At 50.7% G+C, this 26,278-nt stretch overlaps 3 protein-coding genes across 7 annotated transcripts in view; 2 read left to right on the top strand and 1 right to left on the bottom strand.

Annotated features, from left to right (window-relative positions):
- Positions 1-83: 83 nt before the first annotated feature.
- Positions 84-6,442, top strand: AIMP2 (aminoacyl tRNA synthetase complex interacting multifunctional protein 2). Of its 4 annotated transcripts, none has more exons than XM_007525041.3 (4): positions 84-215; positions 2,569-2,775; positions 4,655-4,886; positions 5,925-6,442. In XM_007525041.3, exons 1-4 carry the CDS (start codon positions 84-86, stop codon positions 6,311-6,313), a joined length of 960 nt encoding a protein of 319 aa, XP_007525103.1. In that variant the 3' UTR covers positions 6,314-6,442. The 4 variants fall into 4 exon arrangements, with proteins under 4 accessions (XP_007525103.1, XP_060029275.1, XP_060029276.1 ...); XM_060173292.1 differs by lacking the exon at positions 84-215 and adding an exon at positions 301-412; XM_060173293.1 differs by lacking the exon at positions 84-215 and adding an exon at positions 1,185-1,573.
- A 1,000-nt stretch (positions 6,443-7,442) lies between these two features.
- The window catches only part of EIF2AK1 (eukaryotic translation initiation factor 2 alpha kinase 1), a 41,489-nt gene continuing 22,653 nt past the window's right edge, over positions 7,443-26,278 (bottom strand). Inside the window, exons 10-15 of one of the 2 annotated variants that reach the window (XM_060173286.1) lie at positions 23,278-23,389; positions 21,560-21,660; positions 12,396-12,510; positions 12,171-12,253; positions 9,582-9,815; positions 7,443-7,876 (exon numbers count right to left, since the gene is read on the bottom strand). In XM_060173286.1, the coding sequence (XP_060029269.1) occupies positions 7,745-7,876; positions 9,582-9,815; positions 12,171-12,253; positions 12,396-12,510; positions 21,560-21,660; positions 23,278-23,389 (777 nt within the window). In that variant the 3' untranslated portion in view covers positions 7,443-7,744. Of the gene's footprint in view, positions 7,877-9,581; positions 9,816-11,626; positions 11,753-12,170; positions 12,254-12,395; positions 12,511-21,559; positions 21,661-23,277; positions 23,390-26,278 lie in introns of those variants that run through there. The other variant, XM_060173287.1, reaches the window with a different exon arrangement.
- On the top strand, positions 15,136-20,768 carry ANKRD61 (ankyrin repeat domain 61). Its single transcript, XM_016189080.2, has 3 exons — positions 15,136-15,359; positions 17,991-18,088; positions 19,664-20,768. Exons 1-3 carry the CDS (start codon positions 15,144-15,146, stop codon positions 20,607-20,609), a joined length of 1,260 nt encoding a protein of 419 aa, XP_016044566.1. The 5' UTR covers positions 15,136-15,143; the 3' UTR covers positions 20,610-20,768.

The following is a 26,278-nucleotide window of genomic DNA, read 5'->3' as shown; positions in this document are numbered from 1 at the left end:
GTGTCGGCAGTCTAAGCGTGGCTTGGTAAGGCTGCTAGTGTCGCTGCCTCTCGCCCGCTGACTTCACTCCGTTGCTTCCCGCGATGCCGATGTACCAGGCGAAGCCTTATCACGAGAGCACGGCGCTCCACGTCGAGCTACCCACCTGCATATACCGGCTTCCTAACGTGCACGGCAGGACGGGCGGCCCCGCTCCCGACGCGGGCCACGTGCAGGTACTGGCTCGCGGCCCCCGCCCCAACCCCCGCCCTCCTCAGTGCGCAGGCGCGGAGGCTCCGCCCAGCCGGCCGCACCGGAGTGCGCAGGAGCGTCCAGTGCGCAAGCGCTGTGGCCAGCGCGCTAGGAACCGAGCCCTTCCATTGTGGCATCCCTTCTTGACTCCACATGGCAGCCTGTCAAGATCGACAGGGAGGTGGTTGTCTCTCCCCCGGGCGTGGAGGCAGGAACAGCAGGCCGAGTCCAGTGTCCCTTGGCACCTGGACGGGACCCGAACACCCAGAGTGGGGACTATCACGGCCTCCTCCTTCCATGTGCTGCCTTCCTTTTCTGGGGCGTTTCTTTCATTTGATTTTTTTAAATCTTTACTGTTGGATAAAGACAGCCAGAAATTGAGACAGAAGGGGGTGACAGAGAGGGAGAGAGACACCTGTAGCCCTGCTTCTCCACTCCTCTTGCAAAGCTTTCTCCCTGCAGGTGGGGACCGAGGGCTCGAACCCGGCTCCTTAGGTTGTTTCTGAATATGGTGCAGGTGGGACGGAGGTCGGAAACCGAGCATAGCCGGGGTAGATGAGAACGGCCCCTCACACCGAAAGCTCTGATTGCAGCGCTCTTCAGGTTGTGCTGACGACTTTCGGACTTTCGGACTCGGTTGTTGCTTCTTCACTCCGGGTTGGGCAGGGCCCCGCCTCCATTTGCAGGAAAGCAAGGTTGTGCACAAGCACAGGCTGGTCAGAGGCCAGAGAGGTGCTGCCTCTGTCACCGCTGGGTGTCGCACGTCTTGCATTCCTTAGCCCCCCCCCCCCCCCCCCCCCCCCCCCCGCTTATTTAAGAAGCTCCCTGAACTATTCTTGTTCGTCTGCTCCTCCCAGAGGTCCACCACCTTACATCTCTTGGCTGCTTGGTAACAAGCCAGAAGGGCTGGGGAAGAGAGGATTCAGCTCCAGGGCAGCTAGGACTTCACCAGCCGGGAGAGGGAAGAGAGGCCCACAGAGCAGCTGGCCCGGGGCAGGTGCAGGAGGGGAGAGCAGGGGGCAGATAATGAGCTTTCAGCCTGAGCACTTTGGAAAGACAGGCTCTATTTCCATCTCTTCACCGCCACCTTAGCAAAAGATTGGCGAATCAGACCAGAAAGAACCGGTGGAAATAGACCAGTGGCTAGCAATCTCTTGGACTTGGAGAGTGACAGTGGAGGCAGAATATGGCCAGCTCCTGGTGGCGGCAGGGATCTGCAGAGAAGGCAGTGGTGGAGTGACAGAGGACAGGGGGACAGAGGTTGGGAAGAACACAAGCGATGCGTGCACATTGACGGCAGACTCCCGGGACTGCAGTCGGCCGCCTTCTCCTTGTGCCGAAGGTATTCTTTATCCTCTTCTGCGTGCACAGAGGCTGTGCAGTGGTGCTGATGTGAGGCCTTTCTTGTTACTGATTTTCCAAGTAAGTCTATAGAGTTGAGATGGATTTCTCAGCGAGTACCATGGCAGCTGACCCTGGCAGAAGCAATGGATGCACAGGTAGGAAGATGTGAGCATCTCACGTTCAAGAAGCTCAAGTTCTGAGTGGTTCTAAGATCTGAGCGTGCCAGTACTGCTGCCTCGAGGGGGATGGGGGAATAGCTCGTCTGTCCCCGTGGATACACTGCCAGGCCACACATGACACTCTCTAAACGGCTGGACATGCACTGGTTTCCCTTCTGTTGACTTCTACTGAGTTACATCCTCATCGCCCTCCATCTTTTTGTGTTTTTACAGAAGCTTCAACTCTTTTTTTTTTTTTTAGCTTCAACTCTTTTGACATCAAGGGCACAGTTGTATTCCACAGCCATCCCTTTCTGTGTGTGTATGTATATATATATATTATTTTTTTCCCTTTTGTTGCCCTTGTTTTATTGTTGTAGTTATTATCCTTGTTGGGTAGGACAGAGTGAAATGGAGAGAGATGGGGAAAACGGGGAGAGAAAGACAGACACCTACAGAACTGCTTCACCGCTTATGAAACGACCCCCTTGCAGGTGGGGAGCCGGGGGCTTGAACCAGGATCCTTATGCCGGTCCTTGCACTTGCACCACCTGTGCTTAACCCACTGTGCTACCGCCCGACTCCCTCCCTTTCTGTTTTTAAGCCAGCTGACCTGGAAGGGTGCTGACAGTTTCTAAGTGGCTTTTATTATTTTAAATCACCTGTCGCAGAGCCTAGCTACTGGAGGGGGAGGGGGTGGGAGGACAACTGCTTTCTTCACTTCGATGTCTGTTAAGGATGGGAGGTTTGAAGAAGACACAGAGCCAAGTAGAAGGCTGTAACTAGAATGCTTTGCCATGCAAGGGAGCAAACATTTTTTTGCTGGTTTGTGTAGGGGAAGTCCAACAGCTCTCTGGAAGCACTTGAGTCCCGGCAAGATGACATTTTAAAACGTCTGTACGAGCTAAAAGCTGCTGTGGATGGTCTCTCCAAGATGATTCAGACGCCAGACGCAGACTTGGATGTCACCAACATAATGCAGGCTGGTGAACCCACTGCTCTGTCAGCCGGCATGCTGGACTTAAACTCAGTGCTGGGAAAGGTAAGTTGCCTTGGGTCGATGAAGACCACCAGTGTGCTGCTCAGGTATGAGGACAACCTTGGTTCTCTAGCTCTTGGAGGTGATGCAAAAAGCATGCTCATGTTCTTCCTCAAGAGACTGCCCAGGACACATCTGTGCGCTGTGCCAGTGACACAGGGGAGATGGTGGGCAGATGAGAGTCCACAGGGACAGACAGCCACCTGTGCTTCCAGGCAGTGGCACCATGCCAGCTGCCTCCCAGCCCTGACTTTAGGTGGTCTGCGCCGGCCTCGGAGCTTTGCCCATCAACCCGGACTCAGAATAGCCTGAACATCAAAGTTGGGGTCACCCAGGCACAAAACCCCACAGCCCTCCTGAAATGTGCTGCTAAAAGCCAGTTGGGTTCATATGATTGCTTGAATCCCATTTGCAGTTGCATCAGTCACCTCTCATTAGGCTACAGCCATCAGCTCATTCAGAGGGCAAGCTGGCATGCGGGGAATGCCTTGTCACAGGGCACGCAGGCTGCAGCGAGGGCCAACGGGGCCCTGCCCCCCCCACCCCCCCAGAGCCAGCCTGTCCTGCTGAGTCACTGAGCGGCATGTCTCAGTACTGGAAGTCTTCCAGAGCACTTATGCTTCGGACGGATTTTGAGCCTTTGGAAGGCAGCATTTGTAACACGAGAGTCCAGAGCACAGCAAAGCATCCAGCAGAGCTCGGTGAAGGGCATCATGGGAGTGGCGAGGCCAGAGGCCAGATTGCTACAGAAAGCCAAGCCCTGCACCTTCACATCCCTCCACAAGTTTATGCATTGTTCAGAGTGACTAGAAATGGCTGCACCTGGGGGAGTCGGGCGGTAGTGCAGCAGGTTAAGTGCAGGCGGCACAAAGCCAAAGGACATGCATAAGGATCCTTGTTTGAGCCCCCGGCTCCCCACCTGCAGGGGAATCGCTTCACAGGCGGTAAAGCAGGTCTGCAGGTGTCTTATCTTTCTCTCCCCCCTCTGTCTTCCCCTCTCTCCATTTCTCTCTGTCCTATCCAACAACATCAATAACAACAATAATAATAACTACAACAATAAAACAACAAGGGCAACAAAAGGGAATAAAATAAAATTATAAAAAAATTTTTTTTTAAAAGTCTGCACCCTCATTTTGGTGCTTTATTCAACACCCAAGTGTTCTAGAAACTTCTTCCCATCACAGTCATCAGCCACGTCCCTTCTCATTGGAGAAGGTCCACATGGAGGTTCGTCCATAACACCTACCTGCCACAGACAGATGCAGAACTGTATCTGCCCAGGTGGGGTTTTAGTGTTAGGGCCGGGTGTCGGCGCACCCAGTTAAGCTCATAGTGCCATGTGCAAGGATCTGGGTTCGAGCCCTTGCTCCCCACCTGCAGGGGGATGCTTCATGAGTAGTGAAGCAGGTCTGAAGGCATCACTCTCTCTCTGTCTATTCCCCCTCCCTCTCAATTTCTATCTGTCCTATTCAATAAAAATAGGGGGAAATGGCCACTAGGATTCACAGTGCCGGCACCAAGTCCCAGCAATTAACCCTGGAGGCAAAAAAAAATGTGTTTTTTTTTTTTTAATTGAAGGGGCAGTTGTGCCCATTCCTTAAGAGACAGAAGTGTCATTCTCAGTGTCCTTTTTCTGGTTTGACAGTAAACTCAGCCTGTCCTTGGTGTGAGCAGCCCAGATCTAAGAGGTGAGGCTCAGTTACTCCTGGGATGGTGTCTCCAGCTGGTGGTGGTGGTGGGGACACAGCAGTGTCATCTTCACATAGCCGAGGATTCCACCTGGCCCTGAAAATGAAGCTGGGTCCTGAGAACTGCCTGGCGGGCGCAGAGCTAACCGCTGGGATGGCAGTAACACTGCTTTGTGCGGGTCTCTCCCCAGGACTACGGTGCGCTGCAAGACATTGTCATCAACGCCAATCCTGCCTCGCCGCCCCTCTCTCTGCTGGTGCTGCACCAGCTGCTCTGTGAGCACTACAGGGTCCTGTCCACTGTCCACACGCACTCGGCTGTCAAGAATGTGCCAGAAAACCTTCTCAAGTGCTTCGGAGAGCAGGCTAAACTCCAGCCGCGCCATGAGTACCAGCTGGGCTTCACTCTGATTTGGAAGAATGGTAGGTGGAGAGAACGAGTAGCGTGATGGGACGGGAGGCCAGGAGGGGCTGGGCTGGCACCCCAGGGCATCCAGGCTCTCCGGCTCTCTGCTGTGGAGTCAGGTTGTCTGAGAGGCTGGAAGCACAGCAGAGTCATGGCCCCCGGTACCCTGTTCTTAGGGGGGGCTTAGGGTCTCTAACTCAGGGCACAGCTTTGGGGGAGAAAGCGACGGCCATCCCAGACATCCTGCCTCCAAAGCCCAGCATTAAGTCGACGTTAACAGTCTCCTCTCCGGTGGCCACAGGAGGATGGGGGGCGTCCCTACTTGAGACCCCACTGCCGCCTGCTCTCATGGCCCACTCACGTAAGAGGGGTGTGGGCTCGGGTCATCCAATCCTGGTGCCCCAGCCCCCACAGAGAGCCTTTGCGAGGCAGGTGGGCATCCTAGGCCTGGTCATCGTCCTCCAGGTCCTTAGACACAGGGAGGCGCTGGAGCCGCAGGTCTGAGGTTCCCTCCAGCTTGAACAGTGTCCTGAGCAAACGGCAGACGTGGGGGCTGGAGTCCCTCACCCAGCAGAGCACACAGTTTGCTGCCTGCGAGAATGTGGGCTCAAGGCCCCAGCAGCACGGGAGCACCAGGCACGGCACCTAGGAAAGCTCCACTAATGGTGCCGTCTCTCCTCTCTCTGCCCCTGTCTGAAATTGAGTGATCGGAAGGTTTCACTAGGAGTATTGGATCACACATGTCCCCACCAGGAATAAAACCCACTGAAATGCTTACTTTTTCAAGTAAGGTCTGCACTAAATGCTCACACATTAAACTTCCTGAGCCTGAAGCCTTTTGAAAACAGGCTGAGGTGATTCCCACCCCCCCTCCCTCCCCCAGAGCACTGTGAGGTGCTGGGGATTTAACCTGGGGCCTTTGGTGCTTCAGGCAGGAAATGGGGTTTTCCTGCACTTTCCCTGGTCGCCAGGCCCTACTGGTGGGTGACCCCACCATGCAGAGCTACCTTCCTGCCATCCTCTTCCTCACAGCCCCTGCTGTGTCTCCTTTTCAGTGCCAAAGACTCAAATGAAGTTCAGCGTCCAGAAGATGTGTCCCATCGAAGGAGAAGGGAACATCGCGCGTTTCCTGTTCTCCCTGTTTGGCCAGAAGCATGACGCCGTCAACTCGACCCTCATAGACGGCTGGGTGGATATAGCCATGTTCCAGCTGAAGCAGGGCAGCAGCAAAGAGAAAGCCGCCGTGTTCCGCTCCATGAACTCAGCCCTGGGGAAGAGCCCCTGGCTGGTGGGGAACGAACTCACGGTGGCAGATGTCGTGCTGTGGTCGGTGCTCCAGCAGATAGGAGGTGGCGACGGGACGCTGCCCGCCAACGTGCAAAGGTGGGTGCGGGCCTGTGAGAACCTGGCCCCTTTCAGCACCGCCCTCAAGCTCCTCAGGTGAACCTCAGACACTGATTCTAGCGAGTTTGGTTCCTAACCATGGTGCTGTTTGTTGCCTGCTGTTCTCAAAGGGATTAAGACTCAGAAGTCTTCAGGCCACTTGCCGGGTGTCAATAAAAGCGTCATGTGATTTGTGCTTTTCCTTTCCTTTAAAATTGTGGGTGGGCACACCAGAGCGAGCGTCACATTGCACCTGGAGGAATGTGGACAGTGGGAGTCGAGGGCTGCATTAAAGGCCCGAGTAGCACGGGAACAGCACAGTCAGAACTGCTTGTGGGTCTCAGGAGCTGGGACAGGCATGGCTTTCAGTCCGCCATGACCAAGGCCACAGACAGGAGTGGGCTGAGTCTACGAAGTCAAACTTCCTCCTCAGACCAGCAGATAGCCGGGGAGGGGGCTGATCCAGGGCTGCGTGGTAACCTTGCCGGCAGCAGTGAGGGGTTAGGAGATTAGCAGCGCTCCACACTGGAGCCGCCCGGGACTGCAGGCCTGTGCTTAGGCAGGGGCCTCAGTCAGGAGGATCGGAGGATGTGGGGGGTCTGCGGGCAGAGCCCAGGACAAAGATTCACTGATTTCTACGTGCATAGTTTAGAAGGACAGTGATGGGGGATGGGTGTTGGTGCAGCGGGTTAAGTGCACATGGCATCAAGTGCTAGGACCGGCAAAAGGATCCAGGTTCGAGCCCCCCACCTACAGGGGGGGTCACTTCACAGGCGGTGAAGCAGATCTACAGGTGTGTCTTTCTCTTCCCCGTCTTCCCTCCTCTCGATTTCTCTCCTATGCAACAACAACAGTAATAATAATGATAAACAGCAAGGACAAGAAAAGGGAAAAATGGCCTCCAGAAGCAGTGAATTCGTAGTACAGGCACCGAGCCCCAGAGATAACCCTGGAGGGAAGGGGGGAAAAAAAGGACAGTGATGTTACAGTGAGAAATGCTCCTGGACTGGGAGCTTGGAGGGCATGAGCGGGCAGGCTGAGTGGACAGCAGGCTTTGGGCTGCTTCAATGTGCCACAGGTAAACTGAGCCTAAGCGGTGTGTGTGCACTACACCACTTCCCCAGCCACCAAGCTCAAGATGGTCATAAAGGAGCTTGGGGGGAGGTGTTCATGAACTCACTTTTAAAAAATATTTTTGATTATCTTTTATTTATTAGTTGGATAGAGACAGCCAGCAATCAAGAGGGTAGGGGGGATAGTGAGGGAGAGAGAGAGTCACCTGCAGCCCTGCTTCACCACTCGCAAAGCTTTTCCCCTGCAGGTGGGGACCAGGGGCTTAAACCTGGGTCTTCGGGCATGGTAACAACCAGGTGTGCCACCACCCGGCCCCATGAACTCACTTTAATCTCAGACAGGCTTACTAAATTGTACCTTCTATAATAAAGATCAGAAATCTACAGTCCAGTTGATGAGAGAATGTTGGCCCCTCCGGCTAGACAGGCATTCTCCCGCCCTGCACATCAGCCTGGATCCCTTTCTCCTGAGAAAGAAGGTGTAGCTGCTTCTTGAGGGCCTCGATTTCTCTTTGCTGCTCCAGAATCTTCATCTGAAGGGTAAGGTTGACCTGTGGAGACAGAAGTCAACAGCCCATTAAGGTGGCCACTCTTCTTGGGGAAACGCCGGCACTTGGCTCCAATAAGAAGCTCTGGTCCTCAGTCTAGTCCTCTGTGGCCAGCGAAATGACTGATCAGTCACATCACACCTCTCACTCCATTCACAGGCAGCAGAGTAACAGTTGTAATTTTTTGAAGATTTCTTTTTTTATGAGGAAGACCAGACAACTGCCCAGCTCTGGCATGTGCCTTGTTGGGAACAAGGCTGGTGCCTCAAGCATTGTAGCCCTGTGATCCTATGCAGAGGATCTGCAGGGTCTTAATAATTTCTTAGTGGTAGAGAAAGAACTAGAGCATCACGCTGGCCCACGCAGTTGTAGGGACAAGCCGGAACCTCATGCTTATGTAAGTCCAGTGCTCTAGCCACTGAGCCACCTTGGGCTAAGACGAGCAGGTGCTGGCAGTGGTCATCTGTTTTGCTTATCTGGACTATAAAAAGTATGTGCGGGGTGGGGAGGTGGCACACCCAGTTAAGCGCGCAAAGTACTAAGCACAAGCACCCACGCAAGGATCCGGGTTCAAGCCCCTGACTCCCCACCTGCAGGGCCGATACTTCACAATCAGTGAAACATATTTGCAGAAGTCTTCTCTCTCCTTATCTCCCCACCTCTCTCACTTTTTCTGTCCTATCCAATAAAAAAAGGGGGGGGCGGTAGTGCAGTGGGTTAAGAGCACATTGTGTGAAGCGCAAGAACCAGTGTAAGGATCCCAGTTCTAGCCCCGGCTGCCCTCCAGCGGGGGGGGGGGGGGGGGCACTTCACAAGCAGTGAAGCAGGTCTGCAGGTGTCTATCCCGTCTTCCCTCCTCTCTTCATTTCTCTGTCCTATCCAACAACAACAAGAGCAACAAAAGAGAAAAAAAAAAATAGCCTCCAGGAGCAGTGGATTTGTAGTGCTGGCACCAAGCCCCAGTGAAAACCCTGGAGGCAAAAAAAAAAAAAAAGTGGGTCCAACTGGATGGTTTAAATAGTCCACTTCTGTGAACCTCAATCCCTAATTTGACTGTTTATGAAACAAAACTCACAACTTAAAGACTCTGGGCCTAGAGAGTGAGCCTGCCTTCCACACTTGAGGTCCTGGTTTTGCTCCCCAGCACCACGTGGAACCACCATGAACAGCACTAGGGGCTCCAGGGACAAGGGGGGGGGGGGCTTGGTACTCCTAGTCCCACCCCCCAGTGTAAATAAAAACTGGCGGGAATCGGGCACAGAGGGTTAAGTACACGTGACGCAAAGCATAAGGACTGGCGTTAGGATCCTGGTTTGAACCCCAGGCTCCCCATCTACAGGGAAGTCGCTTCACAGGTGATGAAGCAGGTCTGCAGGTGTCTTTCTCTCCCCCTCTGTCTTCCCTTCCTCTTCTCCATTTTTCTCTGTCCTATCCAACAAGGCCATCAATAACAACAACAATAGTAACTACAACAACAATGAAAAACAACAAGGGCAACAAAAGGGAAAAATAAATTAAAAATAAGCCTCTTATTTTAAAAAAAAAAAAAGGGCAACAAAAGGGAAAAATTAATTAAATAAAAATAAGCCTCTTATTTAAAAAAAAAAAAAAAAAAAACTGGACCAGGTAGTTCCGGAGTTCATGTGTGAGGTCCTGGACTCATTCACTGACCCCACGTCGTGTTCCGTATGAGTGGAAGTCTACTTACGTTTCCTGAATTCTGGAAGAGCTCACTTTGCAGCAGCTGCTCAGCAGACGGCCTCAGGGCCGAGTTCCTCCTTGTTAGCTGCTGGATGTACTTGGCTTGTATGGGACACCTTCTGCTCAGGGAGTCGGGGACCTGCTCAGCTCGCAAGCCCGTGAGCACCTGTGCGCGTTCCATCTCTGTCCCAAACGGCTGGAAGAGTTCCAGCAGGATCACGCCCAGGCTGTACATGTCAGACTGGGGGAGGGGAAAGCCACGTGCCACATGAGAATCGCCCCTTCATTTCAGCACAATGCTCTCTCAAACAAAGAGCGATCTCTTTCCTATGATTTATTTTTCCAAGAGAAAAAGGGAGGGAGAACCAGAGTGTCACTGGCACCTGCAGTCAGGGATCAAACGTGCGAGCTCGTGCTGGAGGCTTCCAACACTGGTGACTGTGCCACCTCCTGAGCGATGAGGCACTTCTAAGACTGCTTATACCACCTGCTCTGCGGAGGGGCGGCGCACAACCCCACACCTCCCACTGTCTCTCACGAATCGGAATTTAGTCCAAGAGGACGAGACGCGGCCAGAAAAGGGGTGGGTGGTGCCACTCCTTCAGTGGCCGTGGCCACAGCTCTGACACCAGCCCTCAGGGTCTGGGCGCTCTGGGCTTTCGTGTGCTGGTGCCAGCCACTGGTGGGCACAGGGGGTCCCCGGAGCCAATCTGTCTCACCTGCGCTCCTAGCAAGCATGGTAAAGTCTGACCAACTCTGCATGTAACTCAGGCCAGGTCTAGAAATCCTCTTAGGAGGGTCTGTGCTCAACAGGATTTTAGGGGCAGCCATGCTTGTTTCTGGCTGTTCTTCCCTGATCATGAAAATGCTAAATGGATCTTCAAAAGCAAGAGAATTCACCAGGGCTGCTCTCTTGAGAAAAGGATCTATGGCGGGGTAGGCAGCATAATGGTTATGCAAAAAGACTTATTATTTTTTTTATTTATTTTTTGCCTCCAGGGTTATCACTAGGGCTCAGTGTCTGCACTATGAATCCACTGCTCCTGGAAGCCATTTTTCCTATTTTTTTTTTTGCTCTTGTTGTTATTGTTGCCATTGCTGTTGGATAGGACAGGGAGAAACTGAGAGAGGAGAGGAGGACAGAGATGAGGAAAGATAGATACCAGCAGGGAGTCGGGCGGTAGCGCAGTGGGTTAAGCGCACGTGGCGCAAAGCGCAAGGACCTGCACAAGGATCCTGGTTCAAGCCCCCGGCTCCCCACCTGCAGGGGAGTCGCTTCACAGGCTGTGAAGCAGGTCTACAGGTGTCTGTCTTTCTCTCTCCCTCTCTGTCTTCCCGATCTCTCTCCATTTCTCTCTGTCCTATCCAACAACAACAATAACAACATCAATAAAAACAACAAGGGCAACAAAAGGGAAAATAAATAAATATAAAAAAAAAAAAAGATAGACACCAGCAGACCTGCTTCACCAGGGGGAAGCTGGGGGTTCAAACCAGAATCTTTACACAGGTCCTTGCACTTGGCGCCATGTGCGCTTAACCTGCTGCACTACCTACCGCCCACCCCCTGCAAAAACTTTCATTCTTAAGGCTCCCCAAGTCCCAGGTTCAGTCCCCAGCACCACCATCAGCCAGAGCTGATCAGTGCTCTTGTAAAAAAGAAAAAAAAAAAAGGGGGTGGGAGTAGATAGCATAATGGCTATGCAAACAGACTCTCCTGCCTGAGGCTCAGTCAGGTCCCAGGTTCAATCCCCCACTCCACCATAAGCCAGAGCTGAACAGTGCTCTGGTAAAAAAAAAAAAAAAAAAAAAAGGGAGGGGGTTGGGTGGTGGCACACCAGGTTAAGCGTACATAACGCTAAGCACAAGAACCTGGCTCCCCACCTGCAGGGGGGTCGCTTTACAAGTGGTAAAGCAGGTCTGCATGTGTCTCCCTCTCTATTTCCCCCTACTCTCAATTTCTTTCTGTCCTGTCCTATCAAAAATAAAAGAATGAATAGTGGTCTCCAGGAGCAGTGAATTCATAGTGCAGTGATAACCGTGGAGGCAAAAAATAAAAAAAGACGTACTTGAACATTCCTTCAAGGGGCAAAGGGGCGCATGCTTCTCAGCATCTGTGATCCATTTCAAGGGGAGTCAGCAAGCTTCCCTGTGATGGGCTTCTCTCAATTCCAGCTTCTATATAAAGGGAAAACCCATTCAAACATACCCCCGTCACCCAGACTTAGAACAGCAAAGTGGAAGCTGGGGACTAGCTCAACTGGTAGTGCGCCTGGCTCTCGAGCCTGAGGTCTGGCCTGTCTCCTCTACCCCCATCTTAAAGAAAGAACAGCAAAGCAGCCGGGGGGAGGATGGGGTGTCAGTGGCCAGTGAGACAGTTCACCACACAGACAGTGGCTGCCTCACCATGCATGTGACCCAGGACCCAGCCCCGGCAGCACCAGACACTGGGGGAAGGTTCAGAGCTGTGATGTGTTTCCCATGGGCTATCTGTCCATCTGAAAAACCTGTGCCGGGGCTTCCTGCTGACTCACACATCTGCGAGGCCGCAGCAACACAAACTGACAACAGAAGGGTACAAAGCAACCAGCACTACCTTAGCATCATACTCCGATCCCTCCAGCTGTTCCGGCGAAGCGTAGAGACAGGTGCCCACTCTGGACGTGTGCGTCAGGGTTCCTGTAATTAGAAACGGCGACACTGAGGGCCATGATTCTGATCAACACAGTGCAGCTCCTGCTCATTATTTGGTCTTGACGACTCTGACGAGATACCGGCATGTTCACCAAGTTTCCCTCTCTGAATGCAGGAGGCAACTTACTCTTCCCTTCTCCCTGGGACCAGGCTCGGTTCTTCTGCAGGATGTCTGCGCAGGCCAGTCCAAAGTCTCCTATTTTCACTCGCTGATCAGAGCCATGAAGGAAAATATTTCTGGGCTGCAAACAGAATAAGTGCAGACCTTGGTGTTTATAAAGGTGGGAGAGATATGTGGACGTTGAGAGTTTTCAACTCAGGAGAGCAAATCGTCTCAAAAAAAAAGATGAAAACTCAAGAGCAGTGGCTCACAAACTCAGTGGCGTTTCAGAACCACTGTAGAAGCTTTAAAAAAAATTTTTTTTTCACTGTTACAACAGGGGGAAATGACTCAATTCGCATAGCATGAAACTTTCATGCCTGAGGCTTCCAGTTCAATCCCTGGCACCGCGTGTACCAGAGTGGCTTCTCTGTGTGTCTCATATGAAACCATCTCTCATATAATTTTTAAAAAAGAAAGGAAAATCTAAATGTCCAAAGCTGCTTCCCAGTCTGCGTAAAGCCCAGAATCCCTGGAGGTCAAAGGAGGAATTAAATATTTTTCCCCCCTTGTGTTGGCCTTGTTTATCATTGCTGTTATTATTACTGTTATTGCTGTCGTTGTTTTTGGATAGGACAGAGAGAAATGGAGAGAGGAGGGGAAGACAGAGAGGGGGAGAAAGACAGACACCTGCAGATCTGCTTCACCACCTGTGAAGCGACGCCCCTGCATGTGGGGAGCCAGGGGCTTGAACTGGGATCCTCATGCCGGTCCTTAAGCTTTGCACCATGTGCACTTGACCCGTTGTGCTACTGCCCAACCCCCAAATCTTTTTTTTAAAGCCCCCAGCTTGCTCCACAGTTGGGAACCCCAGATCTGAAGCACCTTTTGTGCACACATGCTCCTCAAGCCTGCAAAGATATTAGAGTCATCAGGAAAATCTTAAAAATGTTTATAGTCAAGAGTCGGGTGGTAGCGCAGCGGGTTAAGCACACGTGGCATGAAGTGCAAGGACAGGCATAAGGATCCCGGTTCAAGCCCCCGGCTCCCCACCTGCAGGGGAGTCGCTTCACAGGCAGTGAAGCAGGTCTGCAGGTGTCTTTCTCTCCCCGTCTTCCCCTCCTCTCTCCATTTCTCTCTGTCCTATCCAACAACGACAACAGTAACTACAACAATAAAACAACAAGGGCAACAAAAGGGAATAAATAAATATTTTTTAAAAAAATGTTTATAGTCACAGGCTTTGATTTATGGGGGATGGGGGGAATCTGCCACTTTCCAAGAGCAACAGATGACTGTTCTATGCTAGCCCAGGGTTGGGGACAACTAGGTGACACTCTGAAAACATATGACCAGCTCTACTTAAGCAGGCAGCTCAGAACCAAAATGTAGTCCTTGGGATTCTATTTTATTTATTTATTTTTAATCAGAACACTGTTTACCTCTGGCTTACGGTGGTGCTAGGGATTGAACCTGGAACTTGGAGTCTCAAGCATGACAGTCTCTTTACATAACCATGATGCTATCTGCCCTGCCACCCAATGGAACTATTATTCCTAGATGGGGGGGGGGGGACACTAGTGGGGAATAGGGAAGTCCATTAAAGAAATGTCTACAGGTCACAAGTTGTCCTTTTTTTTTTTTTTTTTTGCCTCCAGGGTTACTGCTGGGGCTCTGTGCCTGCACTATGAATCCACTGCTCCTGGAGACTTTTTCCCATTTTATTGCCTTGTTGTTGTCCTTATTGTTGTCACTGATGTTGTTGTTGTTGGATAGGACAGAGAGAAATGGAGAGAGGAGGGAAAGACAGAGAGAGGGAGAGAAAGACAGACACCTGCAGACCTGCTTCACTGCTTGCAAAGTGACTCCCTGCAGGTGGGGAGCTGGGGGTTTGAACTGGGATCATTATGCTGGTCTTTGCAATTCGCACCATGTGCACTTAACCTGCTGCACCACCACCCAACCCCCTTTCTTTCTTTTTTAAATATTTTATTTATTCATGAGAAAGTTAGTAGAGAGACAACCAGACATCACTCTGATACATGTGCTGCCGGGAACTGAACTCAGGACCTCATGCTTGAGAGTCCAACACTTTATCCATTGCAACAACTCCCAGACCACACAGGTCATTGGGCTGGGGAGGCAGCATAATGGTTATGCAAAAAGACTTTCATGCCTGAGGGACCAAGGTCCCAGGTTCAATCCCCAGCCCCACCATATGCCAGAGCTGAGCAGTGCTCTAGTTTCTCTCTCTAGATCTTTCTCTCTGTGTCTCTCTCATTAACAAATAAAAAAAAATATTTTAAATAAACAAATAAGGGTGGGGGTAGACAGCATAATGGTTACGCAGAGACTCATGTCTGAGGCTCCACAAAGTCCCAGGTCCAATCCCCAGCACCACCATAAACCAGAGCTGAGCAGCGCTCTGGTAAAAAAAAAAAAAGTTTTATTTTAATGTGTAAAATTCTGGTTTCAGCTTTGTAAGCTGTTGGAACTGTAGCTAAATGGGGAGAAAAGTAGGGATAACTGCCTATGCCTGTGTAAGGTGAGAATCTGGCTGTTGGTGGGTGGGAAGCGTGAATGTGCTTTCTCTCCGGCAGTCTATGGTGTGTGAATAGTGTGAAAAGCAGACTCTCATAAAAAGAGAGTATGGTCCCGGATACGCATCTCAACAATTCTAGAACAGTTCTAGAACTGAACTGAAGGAATCATAAAGAGACTGAGACTGCCCAGTCCCATGCCAAGCTTGCCCCTGCAGCTCGCTCTTCAGTCCTCATGGGAAATATAACCAAGAGAAGCAGCAGGGAGCTGGCGACAGAAGCTCCCAAGTTGCCGGAAGAGGGCACGCCGGAAGCACTTCACCACAAGCTGTATGAGGCCATCATGAGAGAGGACTGCATCTCCATCCACAGCCTCCTCAGAAGCCACCCCGTCGACCAGCCCATGACCATTCTGGCCAACTCCACCGGCTACCGGCTGGTTCTGAGCCAGGTACCTCTCCTGCCCACTCCCTTTGAGAAAAGCAGATGCTGTGTTCCCCGATGGGGCCCTGCTGGTTCTAGGGGACTCATTCCACTTCCCCTCCCCCTGGCCCGGGCTGTGCGAGTCTGGGGGGCCTCCCAGATGAATGTCCACACGGACATGACCATGGGCTGGAACACGTCTGGAGGGAGAAACAATATTGCTGGCCTTACCATGTACCTACCAGTGGTCTTTCCTTCTGTGTGATGGAGCTATTCCCTCTCTCCTTCTCCTTCTCCCTCCATCCCAATTCCAAGATGTTATACAGTAACTATCACCACCTTTACGGTCTAACAAATTACCTTCTTTTAATCTAGCCACCCTCCCCTTATTGTGCAGTCATGATCACACACACACACACACACACTTTTAACATTTTTATTTCAAGGGGCATGTGGTGAAGAACGAGAAGGAGAGCATCACTGCACTCTGGTGCATGTGGTGACAGACTGAACTCAAGACCCCGTGCTTGACAGTCCACTGAACCACCTCCCAGGCCGCCTCACATGTGATTTTTAAGTCCTGGCACAGGGATGGATAGAGGCAAAACCAGTTGAGGGCACACATTACCAGGCACAAGGGCCCAGGTTCAAGCCTCCCAGTCCCTACCTGCAGGGGGAAAGCTTCAAAAGTGGTGAAGCAATATTGCAGGTGTCTCTCTTTCCCTCTATCCGCCCCCCCCTTCCCGTTCAACTTCTGTCTTATCAAATAAATAAACTTGAAAAAGAAAAAAGAGCTGGCATAAACAGCAGTGCTAGTCAGACTCAGAATATGCAATAGTATCTCCAAAAACACAAGTTTCACAACTGCTTCTACAACTTTTCAGCAGATTTAAAAAACTGAAAGGGTGGGGTTGGGAAGATAGCATAATGGTTATGCAAAGAGACTCCCATGCCTGAGGCTCCTAAGTCCCAGGTTCAATCCCCCACACCACTAAAAGCCAGAGCTGGTAACAAAAAAAAACAAAAGTTTTAAAAAAATTGAAATGGACGACTCAGTCGCCCAGTGGGAGAACTAAGCACCAGGCGACCTCAGAGCAATCAGCGGGGATTTTTGTACTCTGAGTTCTTCAGTCAAGTTATTTCTGTTGCCCTGGTGAATCTGTATTCACATAAGCACAGATTCTGTGTGAATTCACTGGCTGGGTTTATATATATATATTATATATATATTGCCTCCAGGGTTATTCCTGGGGCTTGGTACCTACACTATGAATCCACAGCTCCTGGAGGCCATTTTTCCCATTTTGTTGCCCTTGTTATTGCTATTGTTGCCATTGCTGTTGGTGGTGGTAGCGGACTGGACAGAGAGAAATGGAGAGAGGAGGGGGAGACAGAGAGGGGGAGAGAAAGACACCTGCAGACCTGCTTCACTGCCTGTGAAGCGACTTCCCTGCAGGTGGGAGCCGGGGGCTCGAACCGGGATCCTTAGGCTGGTTGGTCCTTGCGCTTCTCACCACGAGCACTTAACCCGCTACGCTACTGCCCAACCCCCTGGGATCATTTTAAACAGGCAAAAAGAAAGGAGTGTTTCTGTGCACATGGCAGAAGAAATACTGAGCCATGGTGCTGGGGGTAGCTCAGCCGGTAGAGTGCCGGCTTTCCCAGTGTGAGGTCTCGGGTTCAGGTCCTCAGCTTGTGGGAGCATCAGACATTCACTCTAAAGCTTCATGAGCAGTGAAGCAGTGCTAGAATTTTCTCTGCATATCTCTCTAGCCTTCTCAATTTTCTCTGTTCTATCAAATGAAATAAAGATTAGAGAGAGATTAAGCATTTAGATCCCTTGAAATGGCAAGCTAACATGACCCAGGAAGTGGCGCAGTGGATAACGCATTGGATTCTCAACCATGAGGTCCCTAGTTCAATCCCTGGCAGCACATGTACCAGAGTGATGTCTGGTTCTTTCTCTCTCGCCTATCGTTCTCATGAATAAATAAAATCTTTAAAAAAAAAAAAAAAGAAAGAAAGAAATGGTAAGCTAACAATCATTATGCTTTTTTAAATGTTTTATTTATTTATTTATTACTGTATAGAGACAGAGAGAAATTGAGAGGGGAAGATAGAGAGGGAGAGAGACAGAGAGACACCTGCAGCCCTGCTTCACCGCTCATGAAGCTTTCCCCCGGCAGGTGGGGGCCAGGGGCCTGAATCTGGATCCTTGCCCACTGTAATGTGCACACGTAACCAAGTGTGTCACCACCTGGATCCCATTATGCTTTTTTTTTAACCAGAGCACTGCTCAGTTCTGGATTATGGTGATGCTGAGAATTGAACCTGGGACCTCGGAGCCTCAGGCATGAAAGTTATTTTGCATAACCATTATGCTATCTCTCCTAAAATAGAGCACTTTTTTTAAAAGAGTATTTTGGACAGAGACAGACAGAAATTGAGAGGGAGTGAGGCTACAGAGAGACAGACAGAAGACTCTTGCTGCCCTGCCTCACCACATGTGAAGCTTGCAGCCTGCAGGTAGAGACCAGGGGCTTGAACCCAGGTCCTTTCACACTGCAATGCGTGCGGTCGACCAGGTGCACCACCACTCGGTTGCAGGATTACTAGGTCTACATCAAAGGCCACCTGTGACCTCTCTGCTTCCTTGCAGCAGGTGCAGTCCATCATCCCCATTCACCTGGCTGCAGAGTACCGCAAGGCGCAGAGTCTGCTGTGCTTGCTGGAACATGGCGCTGACCCGGAAGTCAGGTACGTGCTCTCAGCAGGACAACGTTTCCAGACCAGGTAACCCATGGCTGAGATATGGTCCTCCCCTACTGCGTCGGGATTTCTCTGCCCATGAGCTAGTTCCTCACTGCCCAGGTGAGATGCCCACAGACCTGGCAACAAGGCAGAGCCGCTAACCTGGCTGCACGTAAGCCAGCACACCTGAAGCAGTCTGAGTCACATCATGGTCACCATCCTCAAAAAGCTACACCCCAGGGAGTTGGGTGGTAGCACAGCAGGTTAAGCGCACATGGCGCAAAGCGCAAAGACCGGCATAAGGATCCCGGTTCAAGCCCCCGGCTCCCCACCTGCAGGGCAGTCGCTTCACAGGTGGTGAAGCAGGTCTGCAGGTGTCTTTCTCTCACTCTCTCTGTCTTCCCCTCCTCTCTCCATTTCTATCTGTCCTATCCAACAACAATGATGACATCAATAACAACAACAACAACAATAAAAAACAACAAGGTCAACAAAAGGGAAAATAAATAATTTTTTTTTTAAAAGCTACGCCCCTAACTGGGTTGAAATCCAAGACCCGACAAACAGGCACCAGGCTTCCCTACTTGTCATTCTCACAGGCAGGTGCACTTCACGGACGAGTGCCGTCTCCTTACCCACATGCCTCCACCTGCCATCCCGTCGGTGCCCATGCCACTTGAAGGAGCCGAGGAGTCGCACGGTATAAACGTGGCAGAGCTCCATGCCCCTGCACATGAGCAGAAACCTCACCCCTAAATCCTGACCACGCTGCCCATGAGCCCATCTGGCCTGAGCGGTCCTCCCAACCAACACCCCTCCTGTCTTCCCACCTTGATCAGCACAGACCCGTCCCGTCCTCCTCAGTACACTTTGTGCCCCTCAAGCCACATGCCATCCCTGTGGGAGACATGCGGACCCTTCTAGAACTGTGCCAACCTGCAGGCTGTGCTCACGTGTGCCAACAAGGTTAGTGTCTCCTGAAGGGAAAGTGAGGCCTGGAAGGATGGAGCCCCACACTCCCACCCCATCACTTGGGGGCTCACGCTAGACGGGTACACAGCAGGCCCTTCTCATAGCATACCTCCCTGCCCTCTGACAAATGAAGGAACTGGGGAGCGGTCCTGAGAGACCCCAGTGATGGAGATGAAAGGCCAGGGTAGAACAGCATTGCAGGGGGTGCGGGGTGAAGGGGCCCGGTCCCTTTAATGTCACCAAAGAGATGTCACCCTGTCACCACTCTGGTCACAGCTCAGGAGAAGGTGAGGAAGAGCCAACGGGGAGCCACCAGAGCCATGTCTGAGGGGTCCTGGCCCTGGACGGCACACTTCCACAGCAAGTCCATGTCAGGGCCAACTGTGGAAAGACCGAGGCACCATATATATCAGAGCTGGATGAGTGAGCTGCTCAGGGCAGCAGGGACCTCACCCCGTCCCCCACACACTGTGCTACCCTAAAAGTGCAAACAGCAGAGCTGGCCCTGACATCTCTTTAACGTGGGTGGGGGGGCTATTTTTCTTCCCCCTCCCTCTCCTGCCCTGATCCTCTGTAATCGGCGTGAGCTGCCACTGATTCCTTCTCCAGGGACACAAGAGGCCTGACCACCCTACACCTGATGCTTCTGCACTGGCCCATCACCTCCACCACATGGACAAAGCCCGGGAACAGAATCCAGAGGATCCTGGCGGACATCCAGAACAACGCGGTCACGTGCCTCCGTATGCTGTGCGAGCACGGCGCGCAGGTCAACGCTCGCGTGGACAACAGCAACAAGCACTCACCCCTGCACCTGGCCATCACCTACGGCACCTATCCCGTCCTCTCCATCCTGGCGCAGAGCGGCGCCCACGTCAATGCGCTCAATGAGTCCAGCATGACGCCCCTGCACATGGCGGCGGACGTCCTGAATGAGGAGATGATGGAGACACTGCTTGCCTGTGGGGCCGACATCAACTGCACTGTGGTGACCACAGGGAACACAGCGCTGAAGCTGGCCGTGCGTGCCGCATCCAGCAAGGCCGGCCGCCTGCTGGTGGCCGGGGTCAGCTGCATCCGGGTGCTGCTGGCGCACGGCGCCCACGTGAATGCCCAGGACCATGAGGGCCAGACAGCCATCCACGAGGCATGCTTCGGAGGCAGGGAGTCCATCATCGACCTCCTGCTGGAGTCTGAGGCCAGTGTCAACATCCTGACCAGGAATGGGGAGTCCCCCGTGTACATGTTCCTGCAGCGCAGCGCCAATGTCCGCGACACGGCGCTCCTGGCACGGCTGCTGCAGCGCTCCTACCCGCTGAGGCTGACCAACAGCCAGGGGCTGCTGCCCACAGGGATCCTGCTCCCTGAGTTCCACCTCCTGAGGGAATCCCTGATCGAGTTCTCTCAAAAACCCTTGCCCCTAGAGGATATCTGCAAGAGAAACGTCAGGAATTTCTACGGGGAGAAGTACAAGCAACGCTTGAAGCAGCTTCTTCCAGTGAAGATCTGGAACTCTGTGTACAGCTGCTGTGACCTGGCCCACCTCTTGAAATGAGTCCTGGAAGCCACCCAGGGCGACACGGAACACCACCAACGCAAACCTGCAAACCACACCATCGGCTTACACATGCCCAGAAAGTCCATGACCCTCCCCCTCTTAGTACCTCGACGTATAAGCTGTTGGTTCTTCATCCTTTTGTCAAAAATAAAATCATTTCTGTGTTGACTTCTTGCTCAAGCATTCTTTCAGATGCATTTTGTGTGATTTAGTTTTTGCCACAGAAGAAAGCAAAATTATTTTAAACTTTTCAATAAATAGAGTGAATGTGTTTTCTTTTTTGGTAGTCTTTTGTGGATAAAAATTAGGATCATTGTCAGGGACTTGAAAAACAGTTAAAAAAAAAAAGCCCGGTGGTGGTGCACCTGGCTGCACACGCTAGAAGAGCCAGGTTCAAGCCCCCAGCCCCCAGCTTAGCAAGGGTTAGGCACAGCTGCAGGAGCTTCTCTCTCCGGTCTCCCCCTTTCATCACAGTTCGTATGCATGGAGAGAGAGGGGGAGAGAGAGGGGGAGAGGGGGGAGAGAGGGGGGGAGAGAGAGGGAGAGGGAAAGGGAGAGAGAGGGGGAGAGAGGGGGGGAGAGGGGGAGAGAGGGGGGGGAGAGGGGGAGAGAGAGGGGAGAGGGAAAGGGAGAGAGAGGCCACATGAGTGAGCGCAGGGGGCTCGAACCGGGATCCTTACGCCGGCCTCTGAATTTGTGCCATGTGCACTTAATCTGCTGTGCTACCACACAACCCCCACATGCTACTTTCTAATGCCCGACCATGGCTGTTTTGAAATTCAATGTAAAGAGTCCACCATCTGGGCCTCTGAAGCACCAGCTTATATAGCATGATGACTATCTCCTAAGTGAGTGACTGAGGGGACATCATCTCACTGAATCCGGAAATGTCACCGTCACCCTCAGAGAAGCCCCCCACTGTGCGCAGGGAGAGGCTCCTCACTCACCTTCAGGTCTCTGTGCACAATCCCCATGCTGTGGATGTAAAATACGCCTTCCACCAATTCTCGAAAGATTTTTGTTGCAACACTGGCCATAACATAAGGACCTGGAAGTTAAAAAAAAAAAAAAATTTTCATTATTTGACCTCTATATTTTTTTATTTTTATTTATTTTCCCTTTTGTTGCCCTTGTTGTCTTTTTATTGTTGTTGTAGTTATTATTGTTGTTATTGATGTCATCATTGTTGGATAGGATAGAGAGAAATGGAGAGAGAAGGGGAAGACAGAGAGGGGGAGAGAAAGATAGACACCTGCAGACCTGCTTCACCACCTGTGGAGCGACTCCCCTGCAGGTGGAGAGTCGGGGGCTCGAACTGGGATCTTTACACCAGTCTCACGCTTTGCGCCACATGCGTTTAACCTGCTACACTACTGCCCAACTCCCCTTGACCTCTAAATACTAAATATATTAATAAATACACTGACAATTAGGGCAGGGGAGAGAGCATAACGATTATGCATTAACATCTGACACCTCACCACCACCCAGATTTCCAACAAAGCCAACTCCCAGTCCCACCCACCAGAAGTGGCATCTCAAACACAGAAATCAGTGGGGAGGGCTCCTCCGCCAGCATAGACACCACCACAAACTGCTGGTTTCTCTCTGTCCTATCCAATAGCAACGACATCAATAATAACTACTACAACAACAACAAAAAACCATTAGATTGTGAAGAATGAGGCTGAGAGTTCAATCCCCAGCATTGCATATGTCAGAGTCATGCTCTGGTGCGACTCCATAGTCATGAAGCTCCAGCACAGTCCCGGCAGTAGAGGAAAATGAAAAAAACTGATAGAACAATATTTTTGAGTTTTTTCCTTAAAAACTCTTAGTGCCCACCATCACCACCACAACCTCGTGGTTCTGAAGTCATATAGCAGAAGGGTGGGTGGTTAATTAGGACTTTTTTTTTTTAATTATTTTACCAGAGCACTGGTCAGCTCTGGCTTATGGTGGTATAGGGGGTTGAACCTGGGACTAAAGAGCCTCAGGCATGAGAGTGCTTTGCATAACCATTACGCTATCCCCCAGCACATTCATTAGGACTTTGTACTCTTTTTTTTTTCTTCTTTTTCTTTTTTATATTTATTTTATTTATTTATTCCCTTTTGCTGCCCTTGTTGTTTTATTGTTGTAGTTATTATTGTTGTTGTCGTTGTTGGATAGGACAGAGAGAAATGGAGAGAGGAGGGGAAGACAGAGAGGAGGAGATAAAGATAGACACCTGCAGACCAGCTTCACCGCCTGTGAAGCGACTCCCCTGCAGGTGGGGAGCCAGGGTTCGAACCGGGATCCTTATGCCGGTCCTTGTGCTTTGCGCCACCTGCGCTTAGCCCGCTGCACTACAGCCCGACTCCCTAGGACTTTGTGCTCTTAAAGCTAGTAACTCTTGGAAGGGAAAAAAAAAAAAACAAATGAAGAGACATCTTCTATCCATGATCCCATGTTTACAGTCTATTACATTACTGCTTAGAAGGCAAGAAGCTGCCTGTCCACCAGAACACTGAGCTTCAAACAAGCTACGGCCTCGGAGGAACACTGACATGAGCACAGCTGTGTTCTGCCATCTAAAGCCCCTGGATGTGGAGCCCAGGCTGGGACAGCCACTCCAGGAACAGGCCGGGACTCACCAGGACCCCTGGGGCCCAGATATACTTACACGCAGCCTCGTCTACAAACTCCCGGGCCCGCTGGTTCCTCTCGGTGATCCAGTCCCACAGTGAGAGCTCACACAGTTGCATCTGGATAAGCAGCATCAGGTGGTACTGTGCCTGGGGGCGACACAGCACTGGCTCCAGCAGGGCACAGCTGGCTCACCCACTCACAGACAACAATGGAGGAATGAATGCTGCCACTCCGGGCCAAGCGCTACAGACAGACAGACAGGCAGGCAAGCAGGTAGACTAGTCTGCCCAAGGAGTCCACAGCTGAGTGAAGGAGCAAGCTAAGAAAAGCATTTACGGAACCCAGGCGGTAGAGCAGTGGGTTAAGTGCAGGTGGCACAGAGCACAAGGACCGGCATAAGGATCCCAGTTCGAGCCTCCAGCTCCCCACCTGCAGGGGGGTTGCTTTATAGGTGGTGAAGCAGATCTGCAGGTGTCTGTCTTTCTCTCCCCTTCTCTGTCTTCCCCTCCTCTCTCCATTTTCTCTCTGTCCTATCCAACAACAACAATATCAATAACAACAAAAATAATAACTACAACAATGGCAACAAAAGGGAATAAGTATGTTTTTTTTTAAAAAAAAAGCATTGAAAAGGTGGGTCACCATTCAGAAGGGCAGAGGCAGCAGGTCAGCTGGCCAGAGGAGGTGACTAATAACTCACTTTTCCTGTGCCACTGGGGTATTGGGCCAAAAGCTGTGCTGCTCCCAACAGAGACACAGCTCGAGGGAGTCGGGTGATAGCCCAGCAGGTTAAGCGCACATGGTGCAATGGTGCAAAGTGCAAGGACCGGCATAAGGATTCCAGTTCGAGCCCCCGGCAGTGAAGCAGGTCTGCAGGTGTCTATCTTTCTCTCCCCCTCTCTGTCTTCCCCTCCTCTCTCCATTTCTCTGCGTCCTATCCAACGACAACAATGAAACAACAAGGGCAACAAAAGGGAATAAATAAATAAATAAATAAAATACATTTCTTTTAAAAAAAGAACTTCTTCAACAATTTGTTTGGCTTTGTATGTTAACTCTTTTTTAGCCACCAGGTTCCAGATATAATCAGGATGCCAGCCAGGCTTCTCTGGACTGAAGACCCCACCAATGCGTCCTGGAGCCACACTTCCCCAGAGACTCACCCTACCAGGGAAAGAGAGAGGCAGGCTGGGAGTATGGATTGACCAGTCAACGCCCATGTTCAGCGGGGAAGCAATTACAGAAGCCAGACCTCCCATCTTCTGCCTCCCACAATGACCCTGGGTCCATGCTCCCAAAGGGATAGAGAATGGGAAAGCTATCAGGGAGGGGATGGGATATGGAGATTGGGTGGTGGGAATTGTGTGGAGCTGTACCCCCCATTCTATGATTTTGTTAATGTCTCCTTGCGTAAATAAATAAAATAAAAAACAAACAAACAAACAAACAAACAAATAAATAAATAAATAAAAGCGCTCCCAGATCAACTAGGAATACCAAAGGAGACCACCCGGGACCAAAACAAGACAGGACTAGAATGACCACAGGAACCCAGTAAATCACCCGTGGCTGGTGACAAACACGCGTGGCTGGTGACAGAGAGGATCCTAGGGAGAGACTAAGTGGCTGGGAAGAGTCAGCAGTTTATCAGTTGAGACACCACCTCCAGTCTGTCCCACCAACAAGGGGACAGCTGAAGGGAGGAGAGGACTCCCCAGAGACTCACCAAGTGCAACTCTGAGTCTCCATTGCTACTGCCCTCAGAATCTGGAGCAGCGGCAGGGAGGGACACCAGGGGACAGAGATCTAACCAGGAAACTCAGGAGAAGACCTATACCTCCTGGCATAGCGGTGGGGCTGTGAAAGTCTCTTTGCATAACCACTGGATTATCTCTGCCACACCCTGCTTTATCTCTTGGTCAGGAGTCAGTGATTAAGCTAAGAAGCCTACTTATACTTTAAACACCCTCAGGGAAGAAAAAGCACAAAAGAGGTTTTTAAGTCACTGAGCTCCAAATCAGGGATCAAAATGCTATTGAAACAACTGTTAACTTCCACCACTGTGAACCCTTTAATTACCTTACTTAGACACAAGTCAATCCAGGCAATCGTGATCCCTAAAGCAACCAGAAGGACAGAAATCACTAAAGTTACGGCAGAAATCAATAACACTGAAAATAAGAAAACCATACAAAAGATCAACGAAAGTAAATGTTGGTTCTTCAAAAGGGTAAACAAAATCGACAAACATTTAGCCAGACTCATAATACAAAAGAGGGAGAAGACCCAAATAAATCAGATACTAAATGAAAGAGGAGATATCACAACAGACACCACAGAAATTCAGCATATCATGCGAGGCTTCTATGAACAACTATATGCCACCAAGCTAGAGAACCTGGAAGAAATGGACGATTTCCTAGATACCTACCAACTTCCAAAACTAAGTCAAGAGGAAGTAGATAACATGAACAGGCCCATCACAGCTAATGAAATTGAAACAGTTATCAAAAATCTCCCTAAAAATAAAAGTCCTGGACCAGATGGTTTTACAAATGAATTCTACAAAACCTTCAAAGAAGAACTAATACCTCTACTTTTAAAAGTCTTCCAGAAGATTAAAGACACTGGAATACTCCCTTCCAGCTTCAATGAAGCCAAAATCACTCTGATACCAAAAGCAGACAGGGACACAACCAAGAAAGAAAACTACAGACCAATATCTCTGATGAACATAGATGCGAAAATATTGAACAAAATTCTAGCCAAAATTCTGTATACTGGATACAGCAGTATATTAAAAAGACTTTCATCATGACCAAGTGGGGTTTATCCCAGGCATGCAAGGTTGGTTTAATATACGTAAATCAATCAGTGTGATCCACCACATCAACAAAAGCAAGACCAAAAACCACATGGTCATATCAATAGATGCAGAGAGAGCCTTTGACAAAATACAACATCCCTTTATGATCAAAACACTACAAAAAATAGGAATAGATGATAATTCTTGAAGATAGTGAAGTCGATATATA

This window comes from Erinaceus europaeus, chromosome 15, assembly GCF_950295315.1.
Source record: "Erinaceus europaeus chromosome 15, mEriEur2.1, whole genome shotgun sequence".
Lineage (NCBI taxonomy): Eukaryota > Metazoa > Chordata > Mammalia > Eulipotyphla > Erinaceidae > Erinaceus > Erinaceus europaeus.
Note: the sequence above shows the minus strand (reverse complement) of the source record. Positions and strands in the feature narration are given on the sequence as shown.